At 40.8% G+C, this 23,477-nt stretch overlaps 2 protein-coding genes across 4 annotated transcripts; one reads left to right on the top strand and one right to left on the bottom strand.

Moving 5' to 3' along the window:
• The first annotated feature begins 729 nt into the window (after positions 1 to 729).
• On the top strand, positions 730 to 12,554 carry DUSP28 (dual specificity phosphatase 28). Of its 3 annotated transcripts, XM_077349376.1 has the most exons (4): positions 730 to 1,146; positions 2,238 to 2,354; positions 5,324 to 5,403; positions 11,312 to 11,453. In XM_077349376.1, the coding sequence occupies exons 1-4, from the start codon at positions 799 to 801 to the stop codon at positions 11,346 to 11,348; spliced, it is 582 nt and encodes a 193-aa protein (XP_077205491.1). In that variant the 5' UTR covers positions 730 to 798; the 3' UTR covers positions 11,349 to 11,453. The 3 variants fall into 3 exon arrangements, with proteins under 3 accessions (XP_077205491.1, XP_077205492.1, XP_077205493.1); XM_077349377.1 differs by lacking the exon at positions 5,324 to 5,403 and having other exon boundaries at positions 731 to 1,146; XM_077349378.1 differs by lacking the exons at positions 5,324 to 5,403; positions 11,312 to 11,453 and adding an exon at positions 12,444 to 12,554 and having other exon boundaries at positions 732 to 1,146.
• On the bottom strand, positions 2,917 to 23,140 carry LOC143843389 (claudin-7-like). Its single transcript, XM_077349375.1, has 6 exons — positions 22,986 to 23,140; positions 22,398 to 22,689; positions 12,462 to 12,626; positions 10,580 to 10,661; positions 6,603 to 6,713; positions 2,917 to 4,734 (listed from the first exon to the last, which is right to left on the bottom strand). Exons 2-6 carry the CDS (start codon positions 22,615 to 22,617, stop codon positions 4,635 to 4,637), a joined length of 678 nt encoding a protein of 225 aa, XP_077205490.1. The 5' UTR covers positions 22,618 to 22,689; positions 22,986 to 23,140; the 3' UTR covers positions 2,917 to 4,634.
• Between the last annotated feature and the right edge of the window lie 337 nt (positions 23,141 to 23,477).

Here is a 23,477-nt window from a genome sequence, read left to right as displayed (position 1 = left end):
TGCATATTTCACTGAGTGGAGTTAATTTCATGTATAGGGAAACCAAGGCATAAATCTTTTAAATCTGCACATTCATCAAACTGCTTGCTGCATACTAAATCTGATATTGGTCTTTAAGATGTTTCGTATCGTGGCTTTCTCACTTTGCACAAAACTAGAACAGTTGGTGTTTATTTTTCACTACCGGAAGGTAGCCTCAAAGTCTTAGTGGCTTACAATCTTCTACTTTCCTCTCCCCACAACAGACACCCTGTGAAGTAGGTGAGGTTGAGAGAGAACTGCACAGGGCCCAAGGTCACCCAGCTGGCTGCTTGTGGGAAAGCAGGGAATCAAACACGGTGCTCCAGCCAAGAGGCTATCGCTCTTAACCACTTCATCATGCTTACTTTATTAGACATGCCTTTGCCAGTCACGATGCCAAACCTAAAATCACTTGGTTTTTCTATCCTTGCTATATAAAACCAGAGTCCAGTAGCACTTTTAAGACCAACAAAGATTTATTCAGGGCGTGAGCTTTTGAGTGCAAGCACTCTTCGTCAGACTATGAACTCCTTACAGGGAATATATACCAAAAATCAATTCAGTTGCTATGTTAGCCATCCATGTAGTAAGTTTTCCAAAGGGTCCAATGAAAAAAAAAAGTACTTTCGAAAGTACTGGGACAGTCTGCAACACAATCCTCCAGGGCGAATAAATATAGCCCAGCAAAATATAGTCTGCAGGAGCTGGCGCTTGCCAGGCGGCTCCGCTCCCCGCCCTCGAGGTCTCCTCCTTCCTCGTCGCCCCCGCGGCTGTCCGATGCTGAGCCTGTGCAAGGTCACGGACTCTCTGCTTCTGAGCAATGCGCGGGCCGCCTGCGCGGAGACCCTCCTCCTTCAAGAGGGGGTCACGCTCTGTATCAACGTCTCCCGGCAGCAGCCTTTCCCCAACCTGCAGCCGCTGCAGACCTTGCGGGTGCCCGTCTTCGACGACCCGGCGGAAGACCTGTATCAGTATTTCGAGCGCTGCAGCGAGGCCATCGAGAGCACAATCCGGAGCGGCGGGAAATGCTTAGTGTACTGCAAAAATGGCCGGAGCCGCTCTGCAGCCATCTGCACGGCTTACCTGATGAAGCGCCACAAGCTCAGTCTGCAGGAGGCCTTCGAGGTACTGCTGCTGGGAGCACGCGGGAGCAGCACCCGTGGCCTAGCTCGGTTGCTCGGGGCACTTGGGTTAATGCAGTGAGGCCGCCGAGAGCGCTGTAGAAGAGTCAGCCCGGGATAGAAACCACGGGTGGGGTGCAATTAGGCTGCAGCCCCAAAGGCATAAGTAGGACCAGTGTGTCCATGTAGCACATGTAGGGAGTGCTACTGGCCTTGTGCTTCCGGGGCCCTGCACTATGCCTTCCCTCCCATGGATCAGGGTCCTAGCCTCCCTCTCTCCCCTTTCCCCCTCTTTAAGGACACTCGAAGTGATAACGGTGCCCCCCCCCCCCCCCCGGCCAGTTGCTCCCATCATCATTGCACTGTGCTAGGGCTTCGGGCATCCTTAAACTGGCTCTGGTACTACAGCCCCGCTAATCCTTAAACCATTCCTGAGCATAAGCCCCATTGAATAATGAGAGGCAGAGTAGTTCTGAGGCACATTCCGCCCATGTTGGATAATACACTTTCAATGTGCTTTTGCTTCTGGATTTTCCAGTGTGAAACAGGAAAATATCCTTCTAAAGGACATTGAAACTGCATTATCCAACAGAATAGGCCTTGGAGGCAATGCGCTGATTTGTAGCCTGTCCTCCCTCACAGAATTGTTGTGCAGATAAAATGGAGCAGAGAAGAGAATGGTGTACTTCAATGTACTTAAGTAAATAAATTAGGATTGCACCTTCCCTTTCCTCTCCCCACCAGACACCCTGTGAGGTAGGTGAGGCTGAGAGAGCCCTGATATCACTGCTCAGTCAAAACAGCTTTATCAGTGGTGTGGTGAGCCCAAGGTCACCCAGATGGCTGCATGTGGGGGAGCAGAAAATCAAACCCAGCTCTCCAGATTAGAAGCTGCCGCTCTTAAATACTACACCACTCTTGGTTAAAAAACAACAACATTTTATTCTAACATTGACTTTCATAGGCTAGAGCCCACTTTTCAAACTAACAAGGCATTACGAAGAGAGGACATCAGCAAATATAATAAATACATAAATAAAATAGGTCTATGACTGTCTTGTGTCTGATGCCATGTGTTTCTTTTTCCTCTTATAGGCTGTGAAGACCGCCCGGCCAGTAGCAGAACCCAACGCAGGATTTTGGTCTCAGTTACAAAAATATGATGAACATTTGCATATGCAGGATCAGGTGGCTCCTTCCCAAAAAGAAACGGTACAATGAATATAATTTTGATTCATATGGGAAAATTCTTTGAAATGGGGCATGTGTGCCAAAAGGCCATATAATTTGCCTCATCTAGCAAATATTACTCAGATCTGCACAACTTATCCTGATGCTGAAAAACTTTAGATTTAGGATAAAATGTGATGTTATAAGGAAAAATATTTCACATAAGAAACAAAACAATCATACTGCTTTCCTTTAACAAAATAAAGATAGTCTGTGGACAGATGGTTTTCTGTCGGGGGGGGGGGGGAGAGATCTTTTAGTGGGGCAGGGTTGCCAATTTCCAGGTAGCGACTGGAGATCTGCTATTACAGGTTGATTTCCAGATGACAGATTTCAGTTCACCTGGAAAAAATGGTGACTTTAAAAGGTGGGTTCTATGGCATTATACCACACTGTAGACTCTCCTCTCCAGAAACCCCACCCTCCTCAGGCTACACCCGAAAAAATTCCAGGTATTTCCCAGCCCAGAGCAGATAGCCCTACAATGGGGGCTTTCATCTGTTGTGGAAGAGAAGGCTGACATATACTAAATGCACTAATGAAATACTGCTGTGTATGCTTATTTCACTAACAATATTGTACATTCTGAATAGGTTACATACATGTATACATATCATGACGATCAATCTATATGTATCTACTCTCAGATGAATCATGTAATATAACAGCATGTTCTAATAATCTAGACAGTGAAGAACTGCAGATTATATCACATCTTAATGTGATCCGAAAACTATATGCTAGAATATAAAAGGAAGAGTTGGTATGGGATCTTTGTCTAAAACAATATATTATTTTTGCAGTTTAAATATGTACTTATAATGGGTAAGGTAGCAATAAATTCCTGAAAAAAACTATCCCTTTTGACCGTATTGCTGTTCTCTGGACCAGATTATTATGATCACATCAATCTGTGTAGCTGCCTTCCTATTAGACATGGTAGCACCCACACCTTTTGCAAATCTCTTTTCATCCTGGATATTAAATCTACTCCTGCTGGCCATGTTTCTGCTTCAAATTCTCTGTCCCCCAGTTGTTTTCATATGTAAAATTACTGTCTCAGAGCTACTTTTTATGGGGGGGATAGATTTCTCACATAAATTTGAGTGTAATATGTAATCTATCCCTAAGAATTTGAGGGTTATGGGCCAGGATGTTTATCAGTGAAAAGATGAACATGGGTGAGAAAGTACTGTGATGAAGGTGTAAAATTATGACCACTGTGTATGCATGTATGCATATATATGAGTTTATATTCACATATGCACACATATATCTGGCACTCAATTAATAAGCAGCAGACAGAAACATCCTAGCATGTAACAAAGATTCTGCATATGAAAACTCTTAATATCATTGCCCATTAAGCCATGTAACACAGTTACTAACAGCTGTGAGCCAGAAAGGTCCTGGATCAAATTTCATCTCTTTCACAAACCCCTCAGGGAGCATCAAGCAATTTACAAGGTAACCCTAAACAGAATTATACCTAATACCACTGATCAATGAAACTAGAAGGATGGTACTGTATTTAGGATTGCTCTGTTACTTTCTTGGCTGTAAGTACTCATTTGCAGTACAGGGAGAATACTGGCCTTAAAGCAAGACTTTCAGGCATCTCTCATATACACACACGTGCACGCATGTACACACACAAGGTCTATTAAGTCTAGGCAAAAGCACAGCTTGTGTACTACTTTTGCTTTTTTCTCCTTGCACAGAAAGAACTACTGGAAGCTTCTTGGCTTAGACAGCTCCGAATGAAGCTCCAGTTTGTTGATATCCAAACACAGCCATCTTGGGAAAATGAAGTTCATCCCCTCCCCCAATTCTGAATTTCCTAGGTGCTTGCATCCAGAGATCATGATGAACTGGGGCTTGATTTACGGTTTCTCAGACACAGAAGCCTTTAATGCAATGTTGTATACAAAGGAGGGATGGAAGCATATAAATAAGGCACAAGCTTTGTCTTTTCCCACCACGGACAAACCTTTTTTTATTTCAGAAATAATTATAACTTTACACTGCTGCAATACAATAAAATCACATTTATCTATACAAACTCTCTGAGTTTGGAGATATGCAACATGAAAACTTCATTTCCTCCCTAGATTATGTTCTCATACAGCAAATTCCTAAGACATTGAACTTTAAAACAATTACCAGAAAGAAATACTACAAACATATATAACATTTAGCTGCAATAAGAAAATTGTGTGCCCAAAATGAAACATTTAGAAAACATTACAAATTATTAGAAATCTAAACATAATCTTTGACAAATGTGACTGTCTCTGACGGTTTGTTGTAAATACATGATTCCGTAGCTGTCTGGGTAGTAGCAGAATTATAATTGTCGTTTCTGTAATTATAAAGAGGCATACGTGTTATATATGTCACAAGTACCAGAGAGAATAACTGACCTATATAACTCTGAGAAAATACAACTGCAATGTAATACTTTTTTGAGCTAATAGAGAGCAATAAAAAAGTAATGGACAGACTTCCTTTTAGACCATGGAAGCTCAGAGCTGATCACCATGAATGCCACCATGAGTGCCAGTATCCTGATTTGTCTACAGGCATAAGGCATGTGCAGGAATAAGAAAAACCTAAATGTGTCAGTCTGTTGGTTCACATAGTACACAGCGCACTGTTTTGCAATAGCCAATGGGCTGTATATATGTGTTTGATTCCTAAAGTTTTTTAAAATTATGCACAATAAAAGTTATATAATTTTAATATTAATACAGACATTCAACCTTTGAAGGTCCTAACTGTCATCAGTTTGGTTTTTATGGTTCCAGCCCCTTTTTTTAAATAATGAATGTTCAAACGGGTCTCTGTATGTGTTCCCTAAGCAGATTGGTAACCACATACCCAAACAGGCCCTGTATATTTGGTTTCCTATATTAATTCAACAGCTTGTGTCCTCAATATGTCTGCCACAGGTTCCAGTGACCGGCATGCTCAAGAGATTCATAACAATTCCCAAGTGTACATGGGATTCATATCAGAATCACAGGAAAAGGTGTTGTATTCCTTCCATGCCATTATTCTGCTCTGAAAGGGCTCCAGGGAGCCATTATATGCTCCGTTGGCGAAACATCTTCTGATGGGTTACATGTAGGTCTATAGGCTACACACACGTTTCTCCCAATGGGGCAAATAGCAGCTCCCCTGCACGTGCCTGGGAATTAGGTTTTGAATGCAGAACACCTAGAGTATGTCTGTTAACAGTACCTGTAGGTCTCTCTATATGTGAATCAATCTTCACTCTACTCACTGGATCTGAGCCAATGAAAGTTAAAATATAATTGCTCAGGTGGGGAACCAGAAACAGCTGTTATCCCTCCCAGTGTGTGGACTGGCAGAAAGAGTTCTGGACCATTCAGCTCCACCTGCTTCTTATACATTTGATCTGGGCATACACATTTTAAAGTTTAAAATAAACATATACTGAAAAACATAAAGTGTGACCAACAGGTGTTTGAAAGCAGCTATCAGACAAGTATATTCTACAATGAGTGAGGGCTGTCTGTAGCTCCCTAATGAATACATTGTGTCAAACTACAGGAAACGCAGAGGAATCCGTTACCATATCTTCACAGTATGTTAAAAGGGAAATCAGAATTGTGTGTGTGGGGGGGGAGGGGGTTTGGGTTCTTTCAATCCCACTGGTCTCATGAATTGCAAGTGATATTTACCAACAACACATGCTGCCATAAACAATGGAAGGGTGCAGATTGTCTTATTGCAACCCAGTGAAGCCATGCAGGGTTTCTTGTTCTTTCTGCCGTGCACTGCTTCCCTGTTTCTAATTGGGGCCCCATACAACCACTATTTCTCTTTGAACACCACATCTCATCTAGTTGGGACTCCGCAGTAAGCTAGGATTTGTTCCTGTGTGTGTTTGAAAATAGCCCAAAACTTATCTAGAATGGAAGTAACAAGAGTGATTTCTAGTGGAAGACATTCTTATACAAGGCCCAGGTCAAGACCTTTTATGGTCCACGATACTTTCTCAGAAGAAAATCTCTTGTATTTCAGTATTTATTGTGTATTGTTTCAATCGATGTGTTAAATTAAATGTTATTAAAAGTTCATTACCAACAATATAACAGAAGTCCAGGAGAAAACAAACAGTCCCTTAAAATGCTAGCTGAACCAATGAAAACTCTGTTAATTTCATTTACAGGTTTTGTTCTTCAATATGAATTATTCAAATACCTGTGTTTCTGCTTTTTGCTTCCTTTGCATGAGCATGTCAGGAGCATCCCACCAAGCATAGAAAGCAGGGAGCCAGCCCAGCCTAGGTACAAGGCATATCCTAGTTCATATCTGGAATAAAGAAGATTCTATAGAAGCAGCACTCAATGAAATCAAAGATTATCAGAAGAAGTGTGCATGCACATGAAAGCTTATACCCAGAATTAAAACTGTGTTGGTCTTAAAGGTGCCACTGGACTTTGTTCTAATGATTTCCAGTCTATGACTATCATTAGGACTGGGATGAAGTGATGAAAGGAGTAAGGGAGAGAGAAAGAGAGAGAGATTTGGGGTCAGCCTGGATAATGGACAGTGATGGAGATAAGGGGGGTCAAAGTAGGAGTCTATGCTGCCTTTGAACTTTTATCCTACAACATGTCTATTACAAGCAAAATCAAACAACAAAGGGAGAGCTATTTGTTAATCTTGTTGGAGTGTGAAATCCGGACAGAATCCAGAAATAGGAAAACATTCAAGCAATCAAGCATGCTAATGTCACATGTTTTGTTAATCTTTGTTAAGGGAATTGTAGTATAGAAAATGAGGAGCCAAATATGTGTTTCAGACAATCACTGTGCACTTGATAATGTGCTAATTTTAATGAATGTCTTCAACATTTAGCCGCTACACATTCTGGCATTGCTTTGTTGTTGTTATGTGCGAAGTCGTGTCCGACCCATCGCGACCCCATGGACAATGATCCTCCAGGCCTTCCTGTCCTCTACCATTCCCTGGAGTCCATTTAAGTTTGCACCTACTGCTTCAGTGACTCCATCCAGCCACCTCATTCTCTGTCGTCCCCTTCTTCTTTTGCCCTCGATCGCTCCCAGCATTAGGCTCTTCTCCAGGGAGTCCTTCCTTCTCATGAGGTGGCCAAAATATTTGAGTTTCATCTTCAGGATCTGGCCTTCTAAAGAGCAGTCAGGGCTGATCTCCTCTAGGACTGACCGGTTTGTTCGCCTTGCAGTCCAAGGGACTCGCAAGAGTCTTCTCCAGCACCAGAGTTCAAAAGCCTCAATTCTTTGACGCTCGGCCTTCCTTATGGTCCAACTTTCGCAGCCATACATTGCAACTGGGAAGACCATAGCCTTGACTAAACGCACTTTTGTTGGCAGGGTGATGTCTCTGCTTTTTAGGATGCTGTCTAGATTTGCCATAGCTTTCCTCCCCAGGAGCAAGCGTCTTTTAATTTCTTTGCTGCAGTCCCCATCTGCAGTGATCTTGGAGCCCAGGAAAATAAAATCTGTCACTATCTCCATTTCTTCCCCATCTATTTGCCAGGAATTGAGCGGGCCGGATGCCATGATCTTTGTTTTCTTGATGTTGAGTTTCAAGCCAACTTTTGCACTCTCCTCCTTCACCCGCATCAACAGGCTCTTTAGTTCCTCTTCACTTTCTGCCATTAGAGTGGTATCATCTGCATATCTGAGGTTGTTGATATTTCGCCCTGCAATCTTGATCCCAATTTGAGACTCCTCTAATCCCGCATTTCTCATGATGTGCTCTGCATACAAGTTAAATAGGCAAGGCGACAGTATACAGCCTTGCCGAACTCCTTTCTCAATTTTGAACCAGTCAGTGATTCCATGTTCATTTCTCACTGTTGCTTCTTGACCTGAATATAAATTTCTCAAGAGACAAATAAGATGCTCTGGTATTCCCATCTCTTTAAGAACTTGCCACAATTTGTTGTGTTCCACACAATCAAAGGCTTTAGCATAGTCAATGAAGCAGAAGTAGACGTTCTTCTGGTACTCCCTAGCTTTCTCCATGATCCAGCGTATGTTGGCAATTTGATCTCTAGTTCCTCTGCCTCTTCGAAATCCTGCCTGTACTTCTGGAAGTTCTCGGTCCACATACTGCTGGAGCCTAGCTTGTAGGATTTTGAGCATAACTTTGCTAGCATGAGAAATTAGTGCAATGGTGCGGTAGTTTGAACATTCTTTGGCATTGCCCTTCTTTGGGATTGGAATGTAAACTGACCTTTTCCAATCCTGTGGCCATTGTTGAGTTTTCCAAATTTTCTGGCATATTGAGTGTAGCACTTTTACTGCATCGTCCTTTAAGATTTTGAATAGTTCAACTGGAATGCTGTCACCACCACTAGCTTTATTGTTACTCAGACTTCCTAAGGCCCATTTGACTTCACATTCCAGGATATCTGGCTCCAGGTCAGTAACTACCCCATTGTGGTCATCAGGGATGTTAAGCTCGCTCTTGTATAGTTCTTCTGTATAATTTTGCCACCTTTGTTTAATCTCTTCTGCTTCTGTGAGGTCCCTACCATTTTGGTCCCTTATCATACCCATCTTTGCATGAAACGTTCTCTTCATATCTCCAATTTTCTTGAAAAGATCTCTGGTCCTCCCCATTCTATTGTTTTCTTCTATTTGTTTGCACTGTTCATTTAAGAAGGCATTCTTATCTCTTCTAGCTTTTCTCTGGAATTCTGCATTCAGTTGGGTGTATCTTTCTCTTTCTCCCTTGCCTTTCACTTCCCTTCTCTCCTTAGCTATTTGTAAAGCTTCCTCAGACAGCCATTTTGATTTCTTGCATTTCTTTTTCTTTGGGATGGTTTTAGTTGCTACCTCTTGTACAATGTTGCGAACCTCCATCCATAGTTCTTCAGGCACTCTGTCTATCAGATCTAATTCCTTAAATCTATTTGACACCTCCACTGTGTATTCGTCGGGGATATGATTTAGTTCATACCTGAGTGGCCTAGTGCTTTTCCCTACTTTCTTCAATTTAAGCCTAAATTTTGCAACAAGAAGCTCATGATCTGAACCACAATCAGCTCCTGGTCTTGTTTTTATTGACTGGATAGAACTTTTCCATCTTTGGCTGCAGAGCACATAGTCAATCTGATTTCTGTGTTGACCGTCTGGTGATGTCCATGTGTAGAGTCGTCTCTTGGGTTGCTGGAAAAGAGTGTTTGCTATGACCATTGTATTCTCTTGACAAAATTCTACCAGCCTGTGCCCTGCTTCATTTTGTACTCCAAGGCCAAACTTGCCTGTTATCCCGGTTATCTTTTGGCTTCCTACTTTAGCATTCCAATCCCCCATGATGATAAGCACATCATTTTTGGGCGTTGCTTCTAGAAGGTGTTGTAGGGCTTCATAGAACTGATCAACTTCATCCTCTTCAGCAGCAGTGGTTGGGGCGTAGACCTGGATCACTGTGATGTTGAATGGTTTGCCTTGGATTCGCACTGAGATCATTCTGTCATTTTGGGGATTGTATCCCAAGACTGCTTTTCCTACTCTCTTATTGATTATGAAGGCTACTCCATTTCTTCTGCGAGATTCTTGTCCACAGTAGTATACCTGATGGTCATCTGAATTAAATTCACCCATTCCTGTCCATTTTAGTTCACTGATTCCTAAAATGTCGATGTTCAGTCTTGTCATTTCTTGTTTAACCACGTCCAGCTTGCCTTGATTCATGGATCTGACGTTCCAGGTTCCTATGGAATAAAAATCTTTACAGCATCGGACTGTCTTTTCGCCACCAGTTACTTCCACAACTGAGCGTCCTTTCGGCTTTGGCCCAGCCGCTTCATTCATTCTGGCGCTACTCGTACTAGCCGTCTGCTCATCCCCAGTAGCATATTGGACACCTTCCGACCTGAGGGGCTCATCTTCCAGCGTCATATCGTTATGCCTATTGGAACTGTCCATAGAGTTTTCATGGCAAAGATACTGGAGTGGTTTGCCATTTCCTTCTCCAGTGGATCACCTTTTGTCAGAGCTCTCAGCTATGACCTGTCCGTCTTGGGTGGCCCTGCACGGCATAGCTCATAGCTTCACTGAACTACGCAAGCCCCCTTGCCACAACAAGGCAGCGATCCTTGAAGGGGGTGGCATTGCTTAACCATGTCCATATATTGTGATGACTGAGGTGAGTTGACAATACAAGGAGACCCATTAACTTACTTAGTTCCACCGTAGAGTGAATCAAAGAACTGAGCTGTGATCCTCGATGCATACCAAGAAATAGCCACCATTGATGAAAGACCTGGAGAAACAATACAGTTATTATGGACAGGCCCAAAGCAACAATAAAGCTGACACTTCTATGTACATCTATTTGAGCACAAGGCTGTGGCAGAGGACAAACATTTTGTGCTGAAGGGCCTAGATCCAATACCCGGCATTTCCAGTTTAAAGGCTTTTGAGCAGCTGTTGGTTTCTGTCTCAGATCACAGAGTGCTGTTGCCAGGCAGAGTAAACATTACAGATTCATAATCGGTATAAGTCAGTGTCATACATTCAAATGAGTTTACAGACTACAGTAATGTTTTTGACAAGGCTTCTGGATGCAGAGAGCTCCAATAAAGTAAATAAAGAATATGGAAAACAACAAGATTGAACCAGAAAAAATGGAACACAAACATATTTTAAATTAAAAATGAAGTAGCATTCTAACTGCCAAAGGTAATAATATGATAGGAAGATTAGTCTTTGAGTACAGCGGTTTACAGGGCAGTCCTAAGAAGAGTTACATGTTTCAAAGACCAGTGACATCAATAGACTTAGGAGGCTGCAATCCTGCATAGGGTTAAACTGTAAACATATATAGCAAGAAAGATGTTAAAATGTCTTAGCTGTAAAATATGGGTTTTTTGTTTAGTTGGTTTAATTGCCAGGAAATTGTTTGTTTTATAGCCCATCAGGGTTGGAAGAGACTCTTCACCCCAGCTGAAGGTTAAAGGCAGGTGATTGTGAATAGAAAACATGGCAGTTTACTGAAGAGCAGATCCCTACTACTGGAGTGGGCTGAAGTACTGTGGAGTGTTTTCTTCTTCTCTCTCTGTGACAGTTCATGGTTTGTGAACTGGCCATGCCCTGAACCACAAATCAAACCACATTTTCCTGGTTCTTGCCCATCCTTAAATACCAGTTATATTTGGGCTTGGAAGAAGAAGAAGGCGATGGCAGGATAAGGCAGGAGGAGAAGACTGCAGCAGAAAGGCAGGAAAGGAATGCAGAGGACAGTGGGAGAGGTAGAAAAATGGCAGTGCTAAAGAGGATGAAACAGGATGTTGGGGTCCAGAATTCAGGAAATGGAAGGAGGGAGTTACAGGAGGACCTGGGAGCAAACAGGTGAGAGGGAGAGAGGCACAAAGAGAGAGAATACAGGGGAGAAAGATTATGTGGGACTGGGAAATTGGAGGAGAAAGTGGGGACCACAATTTTTGCATGAGTTCCTCATGGGTCCTTACTTATTGTTCATATTCTGACCACACAGGAGGGTTTCTTTATCCTAAGGGTGAGGAATTAATGGTTTTTTTGCTGGGCTTTTGGCTGGTTCTATACTCAGAATATTCTCTATAGCCCTGTTGTCAGTGGCACTGTTTCGATATTAGCTGCATTTTCATAGAGCAGGCTTTCTCAACCAGGGTTTCTTGATAGCCCTGGAAGAGTTTCCTGGATGGGTGGGAGTTAATTAAATTTTAATATACTTTTCAGGAGCCAGAAAAGAAACCAAGCTGTCAATGGCTGTGTCTTCAAAGAGTTCTATGGAATTCATTAAAGGCAAAGCAGAGTCAAAATGAGCCTTGGCTTCTATTAAGCCCGTTTTCAACTATATAATCTGTCTTCCTCAGTGACTCTGGATCTTTTGATTTCAACCAATATTTTTACCAAGTAATTTTAAAGTACCACAGGGGCTCCAATGTTTAGTCAAATACGAGGATCAAGTGGTACACAGCCTACATTTATTGGTTGTAATTGATTGGCAATTGAATGATATGTCCCTTCCACCCCCAGGATCTCATGATGTCTGATTTTGTTACAGATTCTACATGTTTCTCACCTGACAAAATGAACACCATTCCTCCTGTCACAGTAATCTTTACTTTTGTGGTTTGAGTTATGTTCCCAAGCTGAGTGCACTCGAAACCAAACACTGTCATCAGAATACCAAACAGGCCCAAGACAAGGGAAGCGACCATCAGGGCTCGACATGCTTGAACATGAACTGCAACAGAAAGATGGACAAAAATCAGTTTTTGTGACAAAATCCAAGCTATTATTATTATTATTATTATTATTATTATTATTATTATTATTATTATTATTATTATTATTATTATTTGATTTTTAGACTGCCCTTCTCCAAATAGGTCTCAGGGCGGTTTACAACATAAATAGTTAAAACACAATAAAATCCCCATAAAACCCCAATTAACATCAGCAAAAGTTACATATAACATAGCGTCACAATTCTGATCTTAGTTCAGCCTGTTGGAGAGAATAATATTCAGAAGAGGGTGGCACCAATAAAATAGATCTAACAATGATCTCAGTGTTGGAGATCTCAAGCTATTCTGTGATTTATGATAATGCACTGATCAAATCAGTGATCAGTATCCATGAAAAAAGCTGTACATTGTTTGGATATGTGATTAAGTTAAGGCAGCTTCTGAGATCCAGCTTCTGGAAGTATGTAAATAACTGGCCCCAGTTACCTTGAAACATTATTTAAGAATATTTTACATACTTTGTGAACATTTCTTGACATTCAGTGTATCTGAATTTGTCAGTCTACCTGAACCTTTTTGCAGGATTGGAGATGGAGGCTGAGATGGGAAAGTGGGGATTATAAATTCATATGAAGCATAACCTCCCTATGCCCCATTCTCTTATGTACAACAATATCACTGATTTATGGACGTTTTATTACCTTTAGGCAGTCAGTTGCTGTTATATCAATGTCCACTGTCATCTCATACCTGTTTGCATGTCTGACAATCAGCACTGCTCACACTAAGGATCAAAAAGTGTAATTCTTAGCACGCCTGAATATAAAGGTACAAAAACTAATGTGACCCTGGAGGTGAGCAACTACCAGTGCAAAGGCTCCATAGGCATACTTCCTCATAATTTCATTACTTTAATTTTTTAAACATGGTAATTGATGCCATTATGAGAAAAGCATTCAAGAACAGGTGTGGAGTTCAGTATGGCCAAAACAACTTCCTGACAGATCTAATGTTTGCAGATGATACTGCCATATTTGCAGATACAGATGCAGAGGCTACTAGCATCCTCTATGATGTTGCCTGCATCGCCCAATCTTACGGCTTAAATATAAACGTGGAAAAAAACAAAGTCATAACCACATATGGATCACTGCCACTTTGCAGTAAACAAGCTGCCCAGAGTGAAGGTAGCCCACATTGCATCTTAGCCCTCAAAAGACCCTGGCCCAAATGACTGTATGCAACGGTTGTGTGGTTGACCTGACCCTGGTCCAACTTGGCCCCCTCACCTTAGATAGGTTGTCATGTGACTTCTAGCCAAGTTGGGGCAAAGCAAGTCTCTATCACTCCCACAGCTCGCATATCTTTAAGTCAGCCTGCTACTGTTTTCTGTGCAATGACAGAACTTTGCTTTTCTCTCTTATCAGTCATTTACCCTGCCAAGTAATGTCACTCAAGTATAATAAAAACTACTTTTAAAGTAATGAAGGAAATTAAGTTAGCAACTAACTGATTGCCGGGTGTCAAATGTGTGAACTGCAAGGCCAGACAGCCCTCTGTTCCTGAATAAGCAGAGTCCTGATAGTCCAGGGGTAGTCAAACTGTGGCCCTCCAGATGTCCATGGACTACAATTCCCATGAGCCCCTGCCAGCATTCACTGGCAGTAGCTCATGGGAATTGTAGTCCATGGACATCTGGAGGGCCGCAGTTTGACTACCCCTGTGATAGTCTCTAAGACTGGAACTCAAACTTTGTCATTCTCAAATATTTGAAGTGCCATCCTAAGGAGAGTTATACTTCAATCTGCAAATTGTAAATTTTAGATCATGTATTTTAATCTAGGCCATTTCAACCTTGTTAATTGGACTTTTATGTTTTGTGCTATTTAAACCTGGCAATGAAATGTTTCCCATCTGTAGAAATGAGTAGGATACAAGTATTTTCAAATAATAAATAAATGGCACTGCAGGCCTTGAATAAATGGTATTTTGCAGGCAGAAGCAAGGGGTTTGCTGCCCATCTGCTAAGTCAATAAGACATTTTAATTTATATTTAAAATATATAACATTGTCTACTGGATTTACCACAGCATACATCCAGAAACATCTGTTTAACATCCTCATAGCAAAACCTAAGCAACTATAGCCTCTGTATATTTGGGACCAGGAAAAATACCCACACATTAGCTAGTGTACTCTGGTGAAAGAGGGGAAAATGTGCTTTGGGGATTTTATGTGGGCTGAACAGCTGTGCTGCCTGCTTAGAAATGCCTTTTTGCTTCTGCTTAAGATCTGCATGTACGAAAAGATTTTAAATACACCATAAAGCTCCATAATACTCGTCAAACAATCTATCCCCTGTAGAACTGCTCCTAGACTCAGGGCACTTGAGAAAACCCTGTTGAATTACCCTTTACATGCAGCATGTAATCTAAGAAGTGAACCTCAGGATCCATAACAATGGCTCAGAGGAGACTAAATCAATGTCATTCATTCATTCATTTATAATTGGATTTATATACCGCCGTTCGCCAAAAGGTCTCACGGCGGTTCACAATAAAATATAAAATCAAAGTAAAATCACATAAAATCACATAAATACCCCATTATTACAATAAAAGATGGCATTCTATTCTATAACTTTCCCCACTTGTTCAGAGAGAGGTTGGGCGTTAATCCTGTAAGAGAGAGAGGAGAGAAAGACTGGCCGATGGATTACGGATCTTGGATGGAACCTGGGCTCTGCCCTGGCCTCAGCCATATGCCTGGCGGAAGAGCTCTGTCTTACAGGCCCTGCGGAAAGATGGTAATTTCTGCATAAATGCAAACCTCCATATCGGTGTTCTTAAATAATCAAAATTTGTAAAACTTTCCACACAACTGTATGCCTCCCCAGAAGTAGATCCAGATTTAGTGCCTTGTTATCCCATGTTTTTCAAATCCTCTTTCAACCCCCCCCCCCCCCCCCCGCAAAACTTGCAGATTTTCAGCAAGGAATTTTCACTTTTAATTTTTATTCCTACTGCTCTTTTATTTGTATTTATTGTATTCATTCAGCTTATATACCACACCTTACTGTGATGTCTCAGGGCGATGTACATGGAACAAAGAAACAAGAAAATACATTTAACATTTGCAACCATTTGAAACAAAGATATATAAGAGTCATAAATAACACATATATAGTGTATAATAGATAACAAAGACCAGCCTAACGCATGAGTGGGATGTATTGGGCATCGATGTTATAGTTTCCTGACAAATGCCCAATTGTTACTTATTTATTCTGCTCACAAATCAGTCCCCTGCCATCAAAACTCCATTACCCTCTTCTTCCTTTTGTTTAATTCTATATGAAGTCATTGAGTTTCAATTCTTCCCCTTAACCCTGGTGCAAGGATCCCTCCTCTTTGATTGTCTGGAAAGAAACTACTCCATGACAAAATGTTTGCTTATATCAATGACTTTGTGCATATGTGATACATTTTCAGCAGCATAGATGTTTAATAGCAGCATACCTTATATGTGTTTTTCATGTTGCATTTATGTACTTAGCTTAGTTACACAGAAATTCTGCACTGTATTCCATGATAAGGGAAACAAGTGTTGGGGTCTTTCCCAAGCTCCTCTTCAACAGTCCCTCCTAACCCCTATGAAATTTACTCCTAGGATCATGGGTTCCACCTTGTCTAACAGCCACATGGGTCAGGAGCTGCAGAGGGGAGGCATACTGAGGTGAAACCTGCTTTCTTTTCTCACTGAAGGATGTCAGGTCGCAACTTTCTAATTACCCATATATATTTACATATAAAGCCCAGTTGTCATTTCAAGTATTCAGTGGTTCATTTTGCTTTAACAGAAATGAACAGTCAGTATGCAGTTAACCATTTTGCAAATACTTATCTGCTACAATTGCCAGTCCAGGAGACAGTATGCTGCCCAACTTCCGGACAGTTATTGTTGTTAGTTGTGATGTCATTTCCAGCCCATCGCAACCCCATGGACAATGATCCTACAGGCCTTCCTGTCCTCTACCATTCCCCGGAGTCCATTTAAGTTTGCACCTACTGCTTCAGTGACTCCATCCAGCCACCTCATTCTCTGTCATCCCCTTCTTCTTTTGCCCTCAATTGCTCCCAGCATTAGGCTCTTCTCCAGGGAGTCCTTCCTTCTCGTGAGGTGGCCAAAGTATTTGAGATCATGTAATAACAAAGTTATTACAAATGACTAATTTTAAAATAATAAATATCAGCACATACTGGCATCTTCCAGAGGGCTGAACTCATATATTTTGTTTAAAAGAGTAACAGCCAGAGTTTCAAGAATAATGTTTCCACTTTATAAACCAGTCTTCAGTACAGTAGCATTGTTGTATGATCTATTTTGCATAACGCAAAATCTTATTTTTAGGGAGAAAGCTTGTTACTATTATTCTCTATTGAAAAATTTATATAAATTTATCCAACAAATTTTCTCACTAGATAAAGATGTGTAAATGTACATCAAAGAAAGACATACCAGGAAGTGCTAGAAGTGTATCAAACTCTGCAACTAGAGACTCCAGTACTGTCTTCTGCACAACTGTGTCACAGGTTTTCATATATGGAGGAGGATGTAATCACACTTCCGTACACAGAGGAGACTTTCCAGTAACTATTTGACAAAATTGCTCCAACCATCATCCAGCCACTAATGCAGAATAGAAAGCTAATAATTTCTAAAATTGCAGACATGGCCAAAAATATTCACCGATATCTATATTATATTAATATGAAACATATATTTCTCTTTTAAAGGGTGCTTGCTGTCTTAGCTCCAGTTCCACTCCAAAATGAAACTGCCTTTGCTCTTTTTTATATATAATGATTTTTTTTATTTTCATAAAGATAGAAATATAATCATCATTTGAGAATATACGACCCCACATTGACTCCACAGTGATATAAACTTTTGCCCAAAACTCTAAGAGCCATGAGTCTAAGAGCCGTCCACATTTCCACTACATTAAAAAAAAAAAAGGCCTGTTTAGATATACAAAAGAAAAGTTATTATTAGTCAACTTACTTGAGAGATCGTAGACCTCACATTAACTGCTTGATACAATCTAAGAGCTATCCGAGCAGATATTTCTAGGTTTGAGTTAGATGCTTAACATTGAACATTTCTTATAGCACAGTATGAGTTTTGGCCCTGTATCAATACCCTGATGAAGGGAGAGGAAAGTAGGGCTTTGCCTTAAAGATGTACAAAGAAAAAAAATTACAAAAGGATTTCATAATTTCTCCTTATCCTTAATACAGATACATCTACAAACCATTTATACTTGACCCATTCTAAGAGCCATCCTGACAGGTATAAGTTGAGAGCTTTGCATTTTCTACAGATCAATATGGGCTTTGGCCCTATAACAATACACCAATAAAAAAAAATAATAAGGGGGGAAAGCCCCATTTTATATTTCCAACGCTAACGATTATATTACCTATATGCCTACTAAGAAAAAGAAACAAGAGAGAAAAAAAGCACTGCTTCCCCTTTTTCATAAAAATAGCAATGTAGAATACAGTATATGTTGTTAATACAGAGAATAATAAGATTTTCAGGTTTAGATTAAATGCTTAACATTAAACATAAAACAATATAAGCTTTCAGTCTTCTGTAGCTTCTCCTTATCCTTGGTTCTGATACATCTACAAAGCAATTTATGCTTGACCCATTCTAAGAACCATCCTAACAGATATATTTTCAGATTGAAGTTGAAAGCTTAACATTAAACATTTTCTACAAGTCAGTGTAGGCTTTAGTCCTAGGACAATACACTAATAGAATAAAGAAAAAATAAGGGGGGAGAACCCCATTTTACATTTTCAGCACTAATCATTATATTACCTATATGCCTACAAAAGAAAAGAGACAAAAAAACAAGAGAGAAAGAGACACTGCTTCCCCTTTTTCATAAAAATGGAAATATAGAATACAGTATAACATTAAACATAAAACAATATGAGCTTTCGGTCTTCTTAAGGGGGTCTCATCTCGAGGCTTGCTACATCTTGTCGTTCCCGTAAAATTATATTCTGTCCCATTGGCCTTTGGCGTAGAAAGTGCAGTTGTACTCTTTCCCGCAGAGTATGCATCGATAAATCTTGAGGCCGTTGCACCTCCTGGACTCCAGTATCAATACAATTTTTTCCACAGAGAGATCCTTTAAATCGGTTACTTTCACTGCAGATCCATATTTCTTTTGATTGATTTTTGTACACTGTTGCTTTGAGATGGCTGTATGTCTTTTTAAAAAGGGTGTCCTTATCTGGGCTGCAGAACTCCGGCATCCCATTTTCCGTCTCCAGAATTTCAGATTTCTCTTCTACTGTTGGTTTTCCACCTTGTTTAGAGCTGTCATCAGCCACTGTTATTGATCCATTATTCCTGTTAAAGACGTCTTCCTTGGCTTCTTGGATCTCCTTGAAGATATGAATTTCAGATTTCTCTTCTGCTGTTGGTTTTCCACCTTGTTTAAAGCTGTCATCAGTCACTGTTATTAATCCATCATTCCTATTGAAGACTTCTTCCTTGCCATCTTGGATCTCCTTGGATATATTTTTGATCAATCCATCTAAGAATACTTTGTAATCTTGGGTTTGTATCTCTATTAGATGAGCCAATCTTTTTAACATAGACATGATTTTGACTTTAAAAAAAACCGGCCTCAAACAATTTTACAAGTGGCCAGTAGATGTCCTCTGTTTTATCCTCTAATGTTCCGGCACAGGCATGTGGCGTATTGAAGTCAGTTAAGGCAGAGATTCTCGTACTGGCACAGAGTTTTCGTGAGATTTTCCCATTCACAGCTCTTATCTTCTTATCTTCGAAAACCAAAACAATTACAATAAGAGCTTTTGCCAATTAGTTCGAGTTGATTTGAGTCCTTCTTCTGCTTAGTTAGGAGAATTAGCCTGCCTCTTAACGAGGTGGCTTCAGGCAGAGCAGAGTAAGAGGAGGGGGGAAACAAAAGGCTTTGATGCAGGAAGAAAGACGAAGAAAAAAAAAAACGAGAGATACTTGCAGTAAATGATGTTTTGGAACTCAGCCGATGTCCTCCCCTCAGTTCAAAGCGTTCATTTGTGGTAAATCATCATGTAGGGTTGAAGCAGATACTTTAAGATTAAAGAAAGAAAGGAAAGTCCGAGGTAGAAAATGGCAGTCGTCCTCTGGACCTGGAACGCTGACAGCCTATAATCCAGGGAGATATACTCCCTAAAGGATTGGAGACGGCCCCAAGAACTTCCTGGGTAGAAAGGTGAGGTGGGGTTTGCGTACCCCTCCTCTTTTCTGCCAATTGCTTGCACAATTGACCCCTGTCAGGCTTCAGAGATAGCAGAGCAGATGCCCTGCCACCCTCTCAGGACGACATCTTTAGCCACACCCAAACTGCCTTTGCTCTTTGCTCAGTCAGGTAAACGATAAGATTTGTATCACAGTGCTTTAACAACTGCGGTAGGGGGGGGAGTGTTTAAGAATCCATAAATGAATAAATATTGAGTTGGATGGTTGTGACAATTTACATTTATTCCCCCTTCATGTCATTGATGAGGGTGCCCAGGAGGACTATTTTGTGCCGATCAGTGGTCTGCAATGCAACGGAGGTTCCATTCTGCCATTGGAAAATTTTGCTTAAATCCAACCTATTATTTATAAGATACTTTGACAAATCACTACCACATCTCCAGCACTAAGGCTTGTAAATATCATTTTTACAGGCTGTAGGTTTCCAAACACCCCCCCCCCTTTAATACCTCTAATACTGGAGTGATGACAATGAAAAGAAAGTGCTGAAATAGGAAGTGAGGCAAATGAGGAAAGAAATCCTGGGAAATCAGCAACCAGAGAGTGCTGAAGGGATGGAAATCAATGTAAAATGACAAAGAAAACCCAATGGACAGCATGGTCAAAGTGAGAGAAAACACCTGTGCATAATAGGCCCAGGTCACTGTCCACTAGGGTTAGGTGCTTCGGTTCCCGAAGCGGCCAGTCTCTCCTGGCACAGCCAGCATCATGCCGCTGGGGGGAGGGGGGAAGGGAGGCGTGGGCATCAGCGCACCGGCAGGCGCACACACACAGGTGTGGAGCTGGTTGCGCAGGGAGAGACCGGCCTCTTTGGGCGCCAAAGCACCCAACCCTACTCACCATAAGAGACTGGATCTGCTTATAGACACAGCATCTTCTTTCCGTGGAATGTTTGTCTAGCACCTATCTTGTGCTGATGGCTCTCCATCAAGTGCCTATACTGAATCATGTCCTTATATGGTTTTACGGAATATTTACTTGGTGAATATTAATGATTTACTGATCATTGATTTCCTGCTAAGCTGATATATTTTCAATGTTTTAATTTTCAAGGGAAAATAAATACCTGACAACATTTCATTTATATGTATTTTTAATAAAGCACAAGGATCGGAGGAGACAAAGTCTCAAAGATTACGGTATAATAAGAAAGCATTTAGAGATAGAAATAATGATTATTAGTGTATGCTGCAATTTCTGTTTGATTTATTGTATGAGTTAAGAGGATAGATCATACAGTATCTAAATTCCATGAAAAAATGCTATCAGCAATGATATTGCTAATAGCTCTTTTGTCTAAATGCTAAACACTTTCAACCACACTTGGAAAAACAGAAACCTAATTTCTGGAAATGCTAAAGGTTTACCAAATTCAGACTGAATTATGTAACAGATCATAATTTATTATATTTGCTCCAAGATTTGTGTTTTCTATTTTCAACTCCCTCCCCCACACATAAACACCTGGCCTCTTGGACAGCAAAAGTAAGATAAATGTGCTAAGGTATCACCTGCATTAGGAAGCTCACTGCCCTGGCTCCTGTGCAGGAGCACAAATCTGTGGCAGATGAGGTGCACCAGGCCAATGCTCCCCTGTGCGGGAGCAGGAAATGACAGGGCAACCTGCTCAAATTCAAGCCTGCAGCCCTGTATGAAGCCTCCAATGTGGAAATGGTCAGAGTACAGCAGAATCAAGCTAACCTCACCTTAAAACCCTGACACTGATAGCAGTTTGGTGCCACTATGCCACTAGCTGGTATCCAATGGCCATTTGACAGAGGGGAATTAAGTAACAAATCTTCCCCCTGCCAAGATTCAGGCCACACATTGTGTGCCTCAGAGTCTACAGAGATACCCAACAATCAAGAAGCTGTGTGCCATTGATGCTCTCATCAGTAAGGCACAACATTTGAGTTTTTTAACACCAAATTTAATCACAGAATGTAGTATTCATATGTCCTATACTTCTACATTCAACATTGTTTTGCATAAATATATAAATAATATATATATTGTTAGGTGCAAAGTCGTGTCCGACCCATCGCGACCCCATGGACAATGATCCTCCAGGCCTTCCTGTCCTCTACCATTCCCTGGAGTCCATTTAAGTTTGCACCGACTGCTTCAGTGACTCCATCCAGCCACCTCATTCTCTGTCGTCCCCTTCTTCTTTTGCCCTCGATCGCTCCCAGCATTAGGCTCTTCTCCAGGGAGTCCTTCCTTCTCTTTAGGTGGCCAAAGTATTTCAGTTTCATCTTCAGGATCTGGCCTTCTAAGGAGCAGGCAGGGCTGATCTCCTCTAGGACTGACTGTCTGACTGATATATATATATATATATATATACTAAATGTTAGAGAATCTAGGGTGCACATTCACAGAAATTCATAGTCGAGCATTTTATGAAAGAAAAAAACACTTACTTTCTGAACTTAAGAAAAATTGGAAGACCTTACACTGAAGTGAACCCAAACCAGTAGCTCCACAGTTCATCCAGAGACCTTCATAAATCCAACTTGCAGTATTAATTGTGTTCATTGAGCTGGAAGTCTTCCAGCTATTGGATGCAGTGGCAATAAGTAAGATGACGAAACCCAGAGCTGCCAGAAGTAATGCAGAGATCTGAAAAGATGATGCTACCATTCTTCAATGAGAAGTTTAGAGGTATTGCCTTACAGATGATGAGATTAGAGGCCTATTATAAAAGTTGATTTTCTGACAATAGAGAACAAACAATACATATGTTAGTTACTTTATTGGTAGCAGTGCAAGAAAAGAAACATTCAACTAAGAAAGTATAATTATTATTCTCTTGTGATATTTAATATCAAAGCTTATTATTCAGGCATGCACTATTAATTAGGTTTTTCATGAATCTACATATAATTAATTACACATTTATAATACAATTTGAACTGTGTAATCCAATTTTAAGATTTAAATAATTCACTACATTTGCTGAAATATGTTATATAGATTCAGATTTTCTGCAAACAGAATGTTGTACTTACTGTTGCAGACCTTTTGTTCCCTTGTCAGCGTTCTAACACGGAGTTGCATCAATAGTTTGTGAAGGTCAGTTTTGCCAAATAGAAACACTGTTTTGGAATGCTTAAGGACCTTTCCCCCATTATGCTAAAAATCAAGGCTTCACCGACAGATCATTGACTTCGCTGGTCAGGAATTTCAAAACAGAGTAAAGGTATCCCCTGTGCAAGCACTGGGTCATGTCTGACCCTTGGGGTGACGCCCTCTAGCGTTTTCATGGCAGACTCAATACAGGGTGGTTTGCCAGTGCCTTCCCCAGTCATTACCGTTTACCCCCCAGCAAGCTGGGTACTCATGCCTTACCACTCTGCGCCACAAGAGGCTCTTTACAAAACAGAGTAGGGCTGATCAAAATGTATCTTGCTAATACAGAATCAAAAACATTCAAAAACACTGCTTTCTTTACAAGAATGTATGTTGTATTCTCAAGAATTAATGCTGGGGTAAACTAGAAA

This window comes from Paroedura picta, chromosome 8 (assembly GCF_049243985.1).
Source record: "Paroedura picta isolate Pp20150507F chromosome 8, Ppicta_v3.0, whole genome shotgun sequence".
Taxonomy (NCBI): Eukaryota; Metazoa; Chordata; class Lepidosauria; order Squamata; family Gekkonidae; genus Paroedura; species Paroedura picta.
This window is presented reverse-complemented; position numbering and strand designations above follow the sequence as displayed.